Source organism: Ambystoma mexicanum, chromosome 7q, assembly GCF_040938575.1.
Source record: "Ambystoma mexicanum isolate Mex_15411 chromosome 7q, UKY_AmexF1_1, whole genome shotgun sequence".
Taxonomy (NCBI): domain Eukaryota; kingdom Metazoa; phylum Chordata; class Amphibia; order Caudata; family Ambystomatidae; genus Ambystoma; species Ambystoma mexicanum.
In genome coordinates this window covers 944741750-944755810 of record NC_090941.1, presented here as the reverse complement: position 1 = coordinate 944755810, position 14061 = coordinate 944741750, and the positions used below count along the sequence as shown (strand labels likewise).

At 44.3% G+C, this 14061-nt stretch overlaps 1 protein-coding gene across 1 annotated transcript in view; it reads right to left on the bottom strand.

Moving 5' to 3' along the window:
* The window catches only part of INTS4 (integrator complex subunit 4), a 1642132-nt gene that overhangs the window by 1334899 nt on the left and 293172 nt on the right, over positions 1-14061 (bottom strand). Inside the window, exons 5-6 of the mRNA XM_069639944.1 lie at positions 7183-7368; positions 3840-3890 (exon numbers count right to left, since the gene is read on the bottom strand). Of these exons, the coding sequence (XP_069496045.1) occupies positions 3840-3890; positions 7183-7368 (237 nt within the window). The remainder of the gene's footprint in view (positions 1-3839; positions 3891-7182; positions 7369-14061) is intronic.

Below are 14061 nucleotides of genomic sequence, written 5' to 3'. Positions count from 1 at the left end.
GAAAAGTGGTTACTTTTTCCCTTTCATGCATTCAACTAGATTATCTGAGCAAATGTATGGAGGCCCAAGAACAGGTCTCAAAACGAGCACCCACCACTCGATATTCACAAAGGAGGAATTTTAAAGGAGCAAGTAAAGGTGTAATTACCTTTGGAATGCCAGTGTGAGACAGGGCAAGTGATCTGTCCCTGTCAGGTGGAGATACAGATACCTCTGTGTCTGGGGTGGGAGTCATACCACGGTTTACACCAGAGCCAGTCTTACTTACCTAGTGGCAAGATGTGGGAGTTGGGAGGGCATCCACCCCGGTCCCCTTCCATTTGCCCATTTCATTGCCAAGAGTAGCACTGTATATCACCCCGTGCCTGCACAGAACCATTCTGTCCAGTGCCTTTTTTTTTATCCACAATGCCAGCAGCGATCATAACAGGACAGCCATAGGACATCCAGAGAGGGAGAGAGTCGAACAATTAAGAAGCAGAAAGAACCACGCTTCTTTCAGCAGCACGAAGCAACCCACCACCGTTAAAATACGGGTCAGATGGATCTACTTGCCCAGGCCAAACAGGCACCAATGTAACACCAGCAAGAGGAGTGTGCAGCGAGAATTTCTCGCTAAGCAACATTGCACTCACCTGTGTTGATGCAGTGGAGCGACACCCACGTCACACCAGCATTGTTCACTAGCTGGGAACAATACAAGTGAATAGGGAGTTTGTCTATTGCAGACAGCCATTACCAGAGACTGGCTGACCCTGCGCCGAAAAGGGGACAGGGATTTAGACCTCTTTTTGTATAATTCTGATGCTTGCAACACCATAAAGGGGAGAACAGAGAGCAGGAAAGTGTTGGTTGCGCGGGTGAGGTCAAGGGAGGAGCCGAAGGACCAAGAAACCAAGCAGAGGAAGGGCAGACCAAAGTAGCAAGGAGGAGATTTATTACCAGAACGTGCAAGGTGAGGTATTGGTTGTTGGGAGAGAGTGGTACTTGTGCTGGAGTGTGTGTGAAAGGGGTGTGTAATGTGTGAGGGCATCTGATGGGGAGAGTAGTAGTGTGGATAGGGGAGAGTAGTAGTGTGAATAGGGGAGAGTGGCAGTGTGAGGAGGAGAGATGTAGTAGTGTGGGAGGAGAGTCGTAGTAGTGTGGGGAGTCGTAGTAGTGTGGGGAGGAGAGTCATAATAGTGTATGGAGGAGATTAATGATAGTGTGTGGAGGAGAGTCGTACTAGTGGGGGGGGAGTCTCGTACTAGTGTGGGGAGGAGGGAAGGGGTAGCAGATCAGAGGATGGGGGTCGATAGTAGAAAAAGAAACAGTGGAGGGACAGAATATAGAGTATTAGAGTGAGGAAAGATGGTGCGTGGAGTAGGAGGGAGGAGAGTAGAAAGAGAAAAGCGAGAGTAACAAAGACTAGAGAGAGGAACAGTAGACCTTGGGTGGATAAGACCAATTGGAGCCCGAGTGTCTGTAAGGCATTAAACATCTTGCGGAATCTCAGAGAAGGGACCCTCTAGATTGTTCCCGGAGGAAAGTTAGACAGATATGGTGTTTGCCTTCAGACCATCATCTTTTAAGTTAGGCAGTCCAGAGTATGGTGTTACCAATCTCTATTGACCATCCCATGGTTGATGGACACCTGGGCTAGCAACAGAAGACCCATCTCTAGACGAGAAAGAGAAGGACGGTCCTTAGATGACCCCTTAAACTACGAAAACAATAAAAACACTTGAACTGTCTGATAGTTGGTGTATTCATAATGTCACTTGTAACACATAGCTCCTGGCTGGTCCCCGTCAAAGAAAGTGCAGAGGGCTAATTTATTACCAGGCAAAGTGTCCCAAAGTCTCTCCAACAGGGGTGAACTACAGAGAAAAACTGCAAGTGTTACCAGACAACACAAAGCCTGCCACATGTAATATGGCCTTTGGTAAGTGAACCCAAAATCAACTTCATGCATCTTTTTTTTGCACGCAAGTGCTCGGGTAAGGTAGGTTGTCTGTGAAAGGTTGAGGGAAGGAGAACGAGGGAGAGTGAAAGTTTAGAGGGTGAGGGATAATGATGAAAGGGGCAAAGGAAAAGGAATGATTGTCTGTAGTGCATTACACATGTGGAGGTCAGCAGACAATCCTCGTCCACTCCTGACTTAAATTCAACAGATTTGTTTTACCAATTCAAGTGGGAATCGTAACTGCACATCGACCCCTCCAATGTGCGGCTACATCTCATTCACTCTGTCTAATGGCAGAGAGAAGCAATGCTATACACAAGCATTCATCAAAATCATAGCATGTACAGGACTGTTGCATTTCAGCAACAAAACGTTCCTTTCCAGCAGAGGGCTATATTTTCAAAAGATAGCTTTCTGAACATATTGGTGCACATTCCTTATTCAAGCAAAACAATACACAGGCATGGTTTTATACGAGAACACCATTTCCAGAACAAACTTTCCGATTGGTGCACCTCCATCATGCACAAACTAAACAATTATGCGAAACCCTCACAATGAAGCAGATCAATTGTTTCATCTCTGTATGCCCTGTCCTATCAAAGTTGATTCTGATAGTATAACTTCAGACAATGCATAATATTTCTTTTTAAGTATCTGCTTTAAGTGTAATGGAAATGGGGTGCCTAGTGTCCCGAAAGCATGTATTTCAATTAGGTCAGAAGACTTTAACCTAGCACAACAAAGCATTATGATCGCAATTTCAGCACCCAGTGAAAACAATGCGTAGTGAGATCATGAAAGCCCAGGATCACATCACTGAGGTCAAATGACGAATCAGAGATTTGAGAACAAGTTTTCCCGGTTCATCAGTTTGCAAGTAGAAAAATGAAACGAAACGATTTTAAGCGTTTGAGCATACGCTCAAGTGGTGCACAAGAGGAAGTCCATACTATACAGCCTTCAAATTTGGATACTTGAACATATTGCCCAACTCTGAAAGCTTCTATGAGGTGGTACCAAATTTTTGCAGCAAGTGAAAATAAGGCACCGTGAGATAAAGCGTTTTGCCTAGTTCTTCACTTACTTGAAAGTCAGCACTAAACAAAGGACATAACATACCTTATTGGCCAGGTTTTATTTGGCTTTAACATTTTAGTGGTCATTGATTAATGACTCTTTATTTTGAAACATAAGTGGACTGAGTTCCTTTGCCCAGGAACATCAGAATTAGCGACGAGGAAGCTAGAATTGGAACCCAACTCTTTCACTGGTTGCAGATTCTTCATCTTCTCCCAAATCAGCTTCAAGCTAAAATACGTTGCTACAACCCGAGAAAGTAAACTCAATACATCGCTCTCACCCATAAATACTTATTGGCCATCAGTTAAAACCATAGGCATTGCTTTCCTTGAACAACCCCAGGATGCAACACAACATCTCATGTTGTACTACTGGATTGTGAGAATCTAAAACATTACTAAGATAGCCACAGTTGATGCTAGGCAAGCTAGACCTGTTCATTTGTGATGAAGTTTGATGAGCGTTTGCGCGCATCATGCACTGACAACCCCTTAACTGCCAGGCTATATATGCAAGTCTATGCAAAAATGAAATCGTAAATGCGGGCGAGTTACATGTGTGGCTGGTAGATTTCAACTTGAAAGTGTGTTACCCTGCCTTATAATGGTGTGAGCTGTGAGTTGTGGATATTAATATGTGGGGGGAATCTTTTCTACTGTATATGATGATATGGCATTTATAACGCGCCTATACACAAGTGTTAGAGTAGATGCGATTGTGCCCTTGTTTGTATTCGTTTTGTCGTAGAGATTATACGGTATCAATAAGAACGGTATAGTATGCCAACATCTTCTGAAAAGCAGTAGCATACCTGGCTGTAAATGGATTGCTGCAATTTATATCCCCTTTCATGAATCTGCAACTGCAAAAAGACAGACAGGAATTACCAGTCAGATTGGGACAATTCACAGTACAGTAAGATTCATGCACAGAAAAAGAAATTCTCGAATTGTTGATTCGTAGCCCGCAAAAAAATGCACCATTAAGACAAATTACATTTACACTTATTACTCAGTATTCAAGCTTGTATTATCATGCAAGTGACCGTTTTTTATGTCCCATTGGCAACTGAACGCAAGAAATCCAGTGGAGTAACCCGCCAGGCCTGTATTTGGTTCTTGACAAACCGAGGAGTAATGAGGAGAACATCAAGAAAAAGAACCAGGATTCATTAAGTCTGTTGATGAGTCGCACCTCCCCACTAACTAGAAGCAATCACTCTCCCACAGTCCATTTACATGACAAGCACTGGCAAAGCCAAATGTTTTGTGTAGGCAGGATACACAGGATAGTTATTTGGCAAACACTGCCTTAATGGATTGCAAAAGTGGCAAAAGGTGCGAGTAATTAGCGCGACAAATCTTAGGATGTTGTCCCTTCTTCCCTAGGGGGAGACCTTTCCATGAGGCCAGGGCGGTGCGTCGACAGTGCAATAGTCCCTGAGATGAGGTGGGGGCAGCAAGGTAGGATCACATGGGGAAGGAATCCCCGTGTTGGATTGGGGACGACCATCACCAGAGAACAGGTTATCACCCCGCTTTACTACCTCCAACCCCCTTCTTCAACGTTAAATCCACCTTCCTTCTTCTCCCTCCCTGGATAGAGCAGATATATTTTGTCGTCAACTCAGTCCACCTAATTTACATGACAATGCTGAAAACCCAGATAATACAAACTGTCCTGGATGTAGCTTTAAGGCTGGTACTGGGACAAAGAAGATGGCCATGAGTACAAGGATCACCCACAAGAAACTTAACGAGCGGTCTAGTTTCCACAGATCTACGTGATCACTGCGCCACCCGTAATTCCGCCGACAAAAATGTCGACTGCAATTACGGCGAAGCGCAGTGATCAGATAGATCACTTCTGCTCGCCTGACGCAGCCTGCAATCCCTAACCCCCCCCCCCCCATCACTTACCTTTACTGTGGCACACTCTTGGGGGCGCTGTTGGCATCCTTGTACCCCTGCAGCGTCAGCTCCTCCCACTTACATGGAGTGGTGCTGACGACGCAGAGTCCTTTTATTTATTTATTAATCTTTTTAAATCTTATCCCCGCTTACTGTAATGTTAAGCGGGGGGACCATCCCGCAACCCCTGACACTGAACTCAAGGGGAGCGGGGGACACCCCCGCAACACCCGCTCCGCTTGGGTGCAGTAATGGGGGGGGGTCGGGATTTTTATAACACACTCCGGCGCAATTGTAGTAATGTCGCCACAATGGTGGCGACATTATGGTACAATTCTGTTTCCACAGGCCAGTTATTGGCCCCAAGCAATACATCAGACCAACGTCGGAATTCGAAGGTAGTTCAAGCTCAAGGGCAAACAGAAACGCAGGAGGGATGTGAGAGCAAGAGAGACATCCCCCAAAGAGAAATAGAGGGAGGCGTGCAGGGAAGCAGCAGACACGAGTTGCAGGACCTTGTGAAGTGCACAAGAGTCAGAACGCACAGCTTGAGGCAAACCTACGCAACTACACAACCATTTTTTGATATTTGCCATCCTTACCTAGGGAGTACCCTTGTGATCTCAGTACACCATCTCCTTTTACCAGCTAGGTTCCAGCCATTCCAGTCCTATTCTATACACCATGGTCCCTGTACCAGGCTACAACTGCTCGACTATTAATTTCTCTTAAGCACAAGGTTGACAACATTGTAAATAAAGGGTAATTCACACCAGGGGAAGGGCCATTAGCCAATCAGATGGCTGTAACAGCGGGCGACAATAAACATTCTCTTCCCGCTGTTCCAGCCACCCGAGTCGCTTCCCTGGTTGGTGCCATTGTTAAAAAAAGAAACATGTGGGGAGCCAACAGGGAACCTCTCGCTGTTGTCTCCCCATCTCCCCACACCCCCAAAAGCAACCAAACCCATTGCACACCCCCTCACCGCCTCCCAACTTACCTGCAGAACAGGGGCTTCGAGCTCTAGTCCCCACGCTCCTCCTCATCCCTGCCACATCCATAGAAATGGAAAAGGAACTTAGTATGGCGGTGGCCATCTCCCTCCAAGCCACCCCCCTTTCCGGCAGCAGCAGCGCAAATTTCCCAAGGGGGCAGAGGGGGAGAACATTTGCACCCCGCATAAACTCTGGGGTGCGAATGGCTTTAACCCTCTTGGCAGGTGGGTGAACATGGCCGGTAACGGACCACAGCCCTCACAAACTGGCGAGCTGTTGTCCGCCCACCGGCCATGGGGGTGAAAGCCATATTCTATGTCCTTAAAAATCAAACAGATTTAGAATTGAAACAAACAAAAAAGTATTTTTTAGTGGTCCAAGTTCAAGTTGGGGCACCATCTGTGAGAAGACAATCGCTTAATCCCTTCCCCAAAACTCGAGACCGGCCAGGCAACAAGTAGTGCAAGAAGCAAAGGCCAACTAAGCTTATGCGCGAAAGGTTACATGGTAAAAGTACACAAAATAATTGGCACAGTGAAGGAGGCAAAGGGATGAAGCATCAAAATCGTCTTGGAATTCTGTCGATGGAAAGCCCTGGTACAACATCAAAACCTTCGAAAACTTGAAGCAAACGCAGACAACGAACGTAAGGAAGGCACTGTTCTGGCCTGAAAACTTACTTCTGATGAGCACAATAATCAATGCCCACCCCCTGACCAAATGCAGGTAGAATTGTGGACTACATACTTTTAAAATGCCACTGATTTTAGATTTGCCATTATTCTGAAGTTTTGATTACAAACGTTGAAGGTAAAAAGAATGCTGACTTGCATCCACATAGCTTCCGTTTGTGCCATGAGTTTGGAACTAAAGTCAATGAATAAGGGCTCCTGTGGCATCGTGGCCGGAAGTGGAAGGGAGACTACTGTGCAGGTGAGAACGCAACTCATTCATTCTTTTTACAGCTAAACTTGCTAAATCAACTGGGCTCATACTAGTAACACTATTCTGAGAAACCTTAACAATGCCAAAATTGTACACATCAAGGATTGTTTTGGGCCCAAGCAGAACAACGTTCATTAGAAAAGCAAGAAATGGTGGAAAGTAACCTACATTAGTAAGATAAGACAGGTGGCATTATCTTTCTTCGTCAAGAGTTGTGGGACACAAGAATGGCCACTTCTAACACTACTGCATAAGGGCCTAATGGCCAGATCTATGATTACTTAGCTGGCATACCATTACTTACCATGGCTTTTATAGCTGCTGTCCTGACTCTAGGATCCTGATCCGTAAAGTAGTCCCCTAATATCTTCTGCACGTCCTTAGCAGCCATGCCTTCAGGTTCCTTGGTAATACTTCTATCCACAGAACCCAGGCAGCCAATTAACTGGAGGCATTTGTTCCGGACACCATGTGATGTATCAGTTAGGTACTGAGTAATAAAAATAGAAAAGGCACATTAAATAAATTACACTTGTTTTCTTTAGATATACTTAATTGTAAATAAAATCAGTTCAGATTAGGAGCTCTGGACAGAAGCCTTGGACCTGTATACTGGACTTCTTATTTCACAAATACATTTTATATACAACACCTGAACATGCAAATACAGAAGATTTTCTGATGGGATTCCATACTTTAGTTATTGGTCATTTGCAACCAAAATCCAAATGCGAATTTGCACATATATGAAAAAACATACTGAACAAATGTGATACTACGGCGTATCAGCTGCAAACTCTGTACATTATGTTAAATTAAAGTTTTCATGCTGTGTCAGTCACAACCTGTGATGAAATACGTTCTATGAGCCATTGTTGCCTTTTTTCTACCGAACTGCACTTTCGCAGACTTTTTTTATTTTTTATTTTATTTTTATTGAATTTTTAAAATCACAATGTACATAGGTAAATAACGATTTGACAAAATATTTCACAAAGAAGTGATAAAAAGCTAAACAAAACAGTATTCCCGCTATGTCTCTGGTTGTGCCCAGCCTCCCTCCCCCGTCTCATTGCACCTCAGAATCAGACATTAGCCTCCATAGTGGTTGGTATTACACAAGGGACCTTTAACACTTTCTTCTGTGCATGTGGCAACGTGGGCACACAATCCCAATTAACAAGCATCCCACTGTATATACGTGCATCTACATGTGGCGTTTCATTGTTCATATCGTGTACAAAAGTCGGCCCATGCTGTCTCAATAGAGCCACGATCTCTGTGTAAGGCTGCGGTCAGGCGGTCCATATGGTACAAGTTTCAAGCTACGTTCACCCATCTGGATTTCCTCTGGAGTAAGGTTCTTTTCCAGAACATGGTAAGCCATACTCTGGTGGCTAGGAGCAGGCCATGTGCCATCTTTGGCAGTTTAGTGAGTTCATCATCCTGCTCAACTAGGCCAAACAGAATTAGCAAAGGTACCTTCTCCTTCGTCTCCCCTTCTGTATCCTTAATCCAGCTAAGGACCTCGTCCCAATAGGCCTGTACCGCATTGCACCCCCACCACATGTGCCAGTAGTCTGCTTTCAAACCACAATTGTGTCAGCATAGAGGACTCGCTTCCTGGCACATATTGCTCAGTCTTACCGGATCATATTGCCATCTGTAGAGGAGTTTTACGCTGTGGAGCTTGTATTGTGTGGCAATGGATTGTGCAGTTCTTCTACATATATGGATCCATGTGTCTGGTGATATTTCCCTCCCTAGGTCTCTCTCCCATTTCTCCTTTAATCTGACTGATGGGGATTGTTCAGTATTTATCAGAGCTCTATAAGGGGCGCCTATTAGACCTCTAGTGCCAGAGCCGGTGTCTAAAATCTTCTCAAATGGCGTGGGTTCTCTCTATAATTTGTCCTTGCAGACTTCTCTGGTCATAACCCCCTTCAATCGTAAGTACAGACACATTGGGAGCGAACCAAGGCCTAGTGCTTCAAGGTCCTGTATGGTCGAGAAGGTGCCTGCCCTCCATAGCTGTCCCGCTCTCACTAGCCCAGCCTCATACCATGTTTGATAGCTTGCAGGATCTGGGATAAGATCTCGAATTCCTGGTACCCACAGATGGCCCAGCAGTGAAGGCCAGGTCGTAACACCTTCCATACCCCTGCCCTGGCGCCAAATGTTCCACGGGGTTCCCAGTATGGGGTGATCCCGTATTCTTTTGAGTAACTTCGATCTGTGAACCCACAACCATGCAGCCGCTGTTGTCAAGTCCTACCCATTGTAAGTATGTCTGTAGTCTGAGAGGCAGGATCAGGACTCTCAGTTACAAGGCTCTATAACACGAATCCAAGTTGGGCAGTCCTGCCACTCCAGAATCTTTGTGCAGGCGGAGGAGTCTGTCTGAGACCCTGGGTTTTTTGCCCTGCCAAAGAGATGGTATTAGAATGGCTTTGGTCCTTCTGAAATAGCCATCGGGTATCTGGATGGGGAGCATTTGGAAGAGATATGGGATTTCAGACAGTATTGCCATTTTAATGGCGGTGAGGCGTTCCATCCAAGAGATCGTGAGGCGATTACATTGTTCGAGGTCCTTCTCTATGAACGCCATTAGGGGAGGAAAGTTGGCCTCATATAAACCTGCAAGGTCTCTGGTGACATTGGAGACTCTGGTCTCTGGTATCGTAGTGTGGGTAGACTGACTTTCATACCCAGTGGGTCAAATCGTGCAGCCTCTATGTCTTTGTTCCTATTTATGGGGAAAAGGACCAACTTTCCAGTGTTTATTTTGAGCCCTGCTAGTTGGCCATAAGTCTCTATTACTTCAATTGCAGCCCGGATGGAGGTCAGTGGGTTTGTTATGTAGAGCAACATGTTGTCTGCGTATAGACCAAGTTTGTAGGTTTAGTTGCCAACCTTAATACCCTCCACCCGCCGATGGTTTAACCTTTGGGCTAGTGGATCTAGCGTCAGGACAAATAACAATGCAGACAAGGGGCATCCTTACCTGGTTCCTCTCCCCAGGTTGAACCATTTAGATTGGCCCACGTTGACTGTTACCAAGGTCTTTGGGGATGAGTAATTTGCTCTAATTCCCCTTCGGATTCTTGGGCCTAGGCCTATTTTCACCAGTACCCTGTCTAGAAAGTCCCAGGACACCCTGTCAAATGCTATTTTCCGCATCTATGAAGAGAAGCGTGGGATCATCTTGTGAGATTTGGGCTTCGTTTATTAAAACAAAGTGTCTTTCTCATAGTGTGTGTCCCTTGACGCCCCAATACAAACCCCACTTGATCAGGATGAAGCAGTTTGGGCAAGTGTCCTTCAAGCCTGGCAGCTATGACGCTGGCATATATTTTTGCATCTGTTAAGGATTTCAATCAGGCGACACACACCTTGGTCTCGGGCTAGTATGCAGCGCACGACCGAAATGCTTACTTTTTTATATTGATTCGATATTGAGATGGTACACAACTCATATCAGACCCCCTTTTCAAATACCCCGGGTCACAATGGACCATGAACCAGGCTGGTTGGTAAAATACAATATTTATTTTAAAATTCAAAAGAAATCATATACTTAATATGGGGCAGCAATCACCAACGGGGTGATAATTACAATGAAAATGTGAGTAATGCACTGGGTTTAACCTGCTAGTGGAACATAGACACAGCACAGTGGAATAGGAGCACTTTTTGATTTAGGACCGATAGCACCCAAGTTAGACTTTCCCCCTGCAATGTTTCCTCAACCCACAAATACTGAATTCTGAGTGGATAAACAGAAGCAGCAGGCAATCGGGAATGTGAAATAGGAAACAAAGTCAAATCTGACCTCCCCCCACAAATAAGAGAGAAAAACAGATTTTAAACCCCTTGCAATGTTATGAAATGACACTCGGAAATGGACAAATAAATAACGACTGCGTGTTAAAAAGAAACCTTGAAGCAAATATAATTCCTCACTAAAGCAACAGTGTAAAGACACAAACAATCACAAAGAATGGATTACCAAAAGCATACAGTTCGAAAATGAGTGGAAAACTTTAAAATAGATTGCAGCAAAATGACGTGTGAAAGGTGAATTTTTTCATTTCCGCCTAAAATGACCCAAACGGTTTTTGGTTGGGGGATAGCTTTAGATCACAGGTACAATATGGAAGTGAAAGTAGGTCTCTAGCTGGTAAATGAGAGAGATATGGAAGGTAAGAGAGGTTCGTTTTTAGGAAAATAGAGCAGTGAAAAGAGCAATCGGTTTTAAAATTCAAAGGCAAATCTTACTTAAACTAGATTTAATAGCTAAGAAAAGAGGAACGCCACCCGTGAATATAAAAGTTAAGCTGCAGTTGTAACCCTTCATGCAGTGTACCCCTTTTCTTAAGGGAAAATTAATTAATTTAAACACAATATCGCTAATGACTTCTGCTGTAGGCAAGACAGAAAAGAAAAGACATGTGGCGCTAACACTAGAAATCAAGGGCAAGGTTGCAAGAATGAGTGACAGTTTCAACAAGTTATCAGGATAAAGATAGGAGGACTTCGAGAGTACAATAAGGACAAAGACAAGATAGGCTATGGGTTTTTACTGGGTGGTGAAATACTCACAGTCCACCTTTAGTTTGGGATTTTGGACAGTCAACTGTTCTGGTCACGACACGGCAGGGCGCCTGGCAAACAGCTGGGCAGTTCTGGTCACCAGATGGCATAGCAATTCTGGTCACCGGATGGCATGGCAATTCTGGTCACTGGATACTAAAGTCAAGCGGATGGCAGGATGCATGCAGTTAGTGGTATCAGGATGCTTCACAAAAACACCACAGCTTTCCCCTTCGGTTATTTGGGGATTTTAGTGGGTTTTCAGAATTGAGACCTTGCTGGAGCAGGATCAGCAATGCTTGGGTTTTGCAGTGGGCCCTGGAGTAGGGTCAGCAATGCTTTGGTCTTGTAGTAGGGCTCTGGAATTTGAATAGATGGAACAGGACGCCGGCACAGGAAAATCAGGAACAGTGTGTCTAGAGTCTTGTCAGGGACTCTTATTTATAATGCCTAGTGACAAAGTATATGACTGGGGCAGGCTTAACTAAACACACCTCTAACAACGGGATTGGACAAGGGTAATAGTCTCCGCCTCGCTCTCAGCTGGTTGGATTTTAGGAAAATGTTGTCAGATTTATGAGGTGAGTTTTACAAAGTCCAAAAACCTCCCACAGTTACTTTAACTAAAATACGATTTTGCCACAAACATACATTTATACAATTGCAATCTCTTAGCAAATTATATACAAAGGTTACATATTTTGTGCAGCATATTGCAGTCCAATCCTCCAGTCCGTGAGACCTTGTTTCGCCCTTCTACCAGTTTTTCGCGCTTTTCAATGGGATTTATATTGCTCAAAATTCTATAACTTTATCCATGGGTGTGGGTTATCATAAGGGATGCATGTACAAAAATTTGCATTGGCAACATGGATGCTTTTCTGGTAATCTGCCAGACTTTGCCGTTTCTGTCCCCAAGGTGTCAGGGAATTCTACCATGTCTTAAAAGAAAGCCCAAAAGAATCGCTTTTACAATGCGAAAATTCTACATTATTATAAAGTCTTGCTGCAGAAATAAAAGTCTTCAAAATGTATTTATAAAATAGTATTTGAAAACAAATCGCAGTTCTTTGTCACTGGATCATTTTTTTTTCCTTCCTTCAACTGCTACCAACTGTCCTTTCCTTCAAAGCAAAGTGGGGCTTCTCAGCTTGATTGAAGGTTTTATTGTCCCTTAGTCAGTGGGTTAGCCTAGATTCTTTCCAACCTAGCAATTATCATTTAGGTGTTAGTATCTGCTAAGAGTGTATGGTGTGTCTCCCTTCCTTAGGGGGAAGCATTTAGCTCTGCCATGTGGAATAATTGGTTTTTGAGAGCTTTCAAATTCAGCCCATGGGTTTTAAAATCTTTATTTTCTTATTTTGGTTCCTGAATTAAAACAAACCTGTGAAATAAAATAGCCCATGTGTTTATCATCACCAACAACACAACCCCTCTATATTGCTAAATAAGGCAAGCTTTCATTCAACAGTTTACTTTTTAAATGGGCCTTTTTCTCCTTTAGTTTTGCAAAAGCTCATTTGTACACGCGTGTTGAAAAATGCTAGCATTTCCTTTCAAATTCGATTTAGCATTTTCATCAGATTCCCACACTGTCTTTGCAGCCAAAGTCATTTTCTTGAAAGCAGGAGTTTTGTCTGAAGCACAGATACTGTCATGGTAATGAAGTCAGGGGCACAGGCATGCAGGTGTTGCATGCACAGGAGACCTGGGTGGACCCAGTCCTGGCGCCTTTGGCGCCAGGCTCATGAACAAAAGTAAACAAGACAATATATTTAACACCAAAAAGCTTTTATTATGGACATAGCACTTCAGATGCATTAACCCTGAACATTCCATCCATTAAGCAGGATGCATTAACCTTGAACATTCCATCCATTAAGCAGCCCCAAGTGTATTCTTGGGTGTGGCTGCTAATGGTTTGCCTTCGCACATGCTCACTCTCTAGGAGTGGAAGGGTGTGGCTGGTAAGCCGGCCCTAATGGGCGTGCCCATGATCTCAGCTATATAAGTTGCCCCAATCCTCAAGACAGACGCTTCGCCTTATTCTGCACTTGCAAGCAGCATAACGCTCACCGTTGCCTGAGGTCAGACTTACCTTTGAAGATCCTGCTTCCTGGACATCCTGCTAGCATACTTACCAACTGGGGGAAGTTGTTCTTACCTGTACATCTCTTCGGCAAACCAAGTATTCATCTTTACACTTTCCGGAACGCCGAAATCGTCATCTTGGCACTGCAGTATGACACGTGCCATCGTCGACAGCAGCGCCTGCAAGGAAAAACAGAAAACAAGGTTAGACATCGAAAAAACAGCCTGTTTAAGGTTGGGCTTCACCATACTTCGCGCTTTTCCTTAAACCATCACTTACCTACTGTCGAACATTGCGGTAGCATCCATCTTCCATCCAGCCTCGTCTTGCATCTCACAGCTGCATTGAGGCCGCATTTCCATCTAAGGGAAGAAAACAGAAGAGAGACATTATTGCAGGCATAAATAGGAGCAACATATACAGACATTAAACAGAACAAACAGCATCCCAAGAGCTCCAGAAAGACTTATCAATCATAAGGAGAAGCATAGTCGCAGC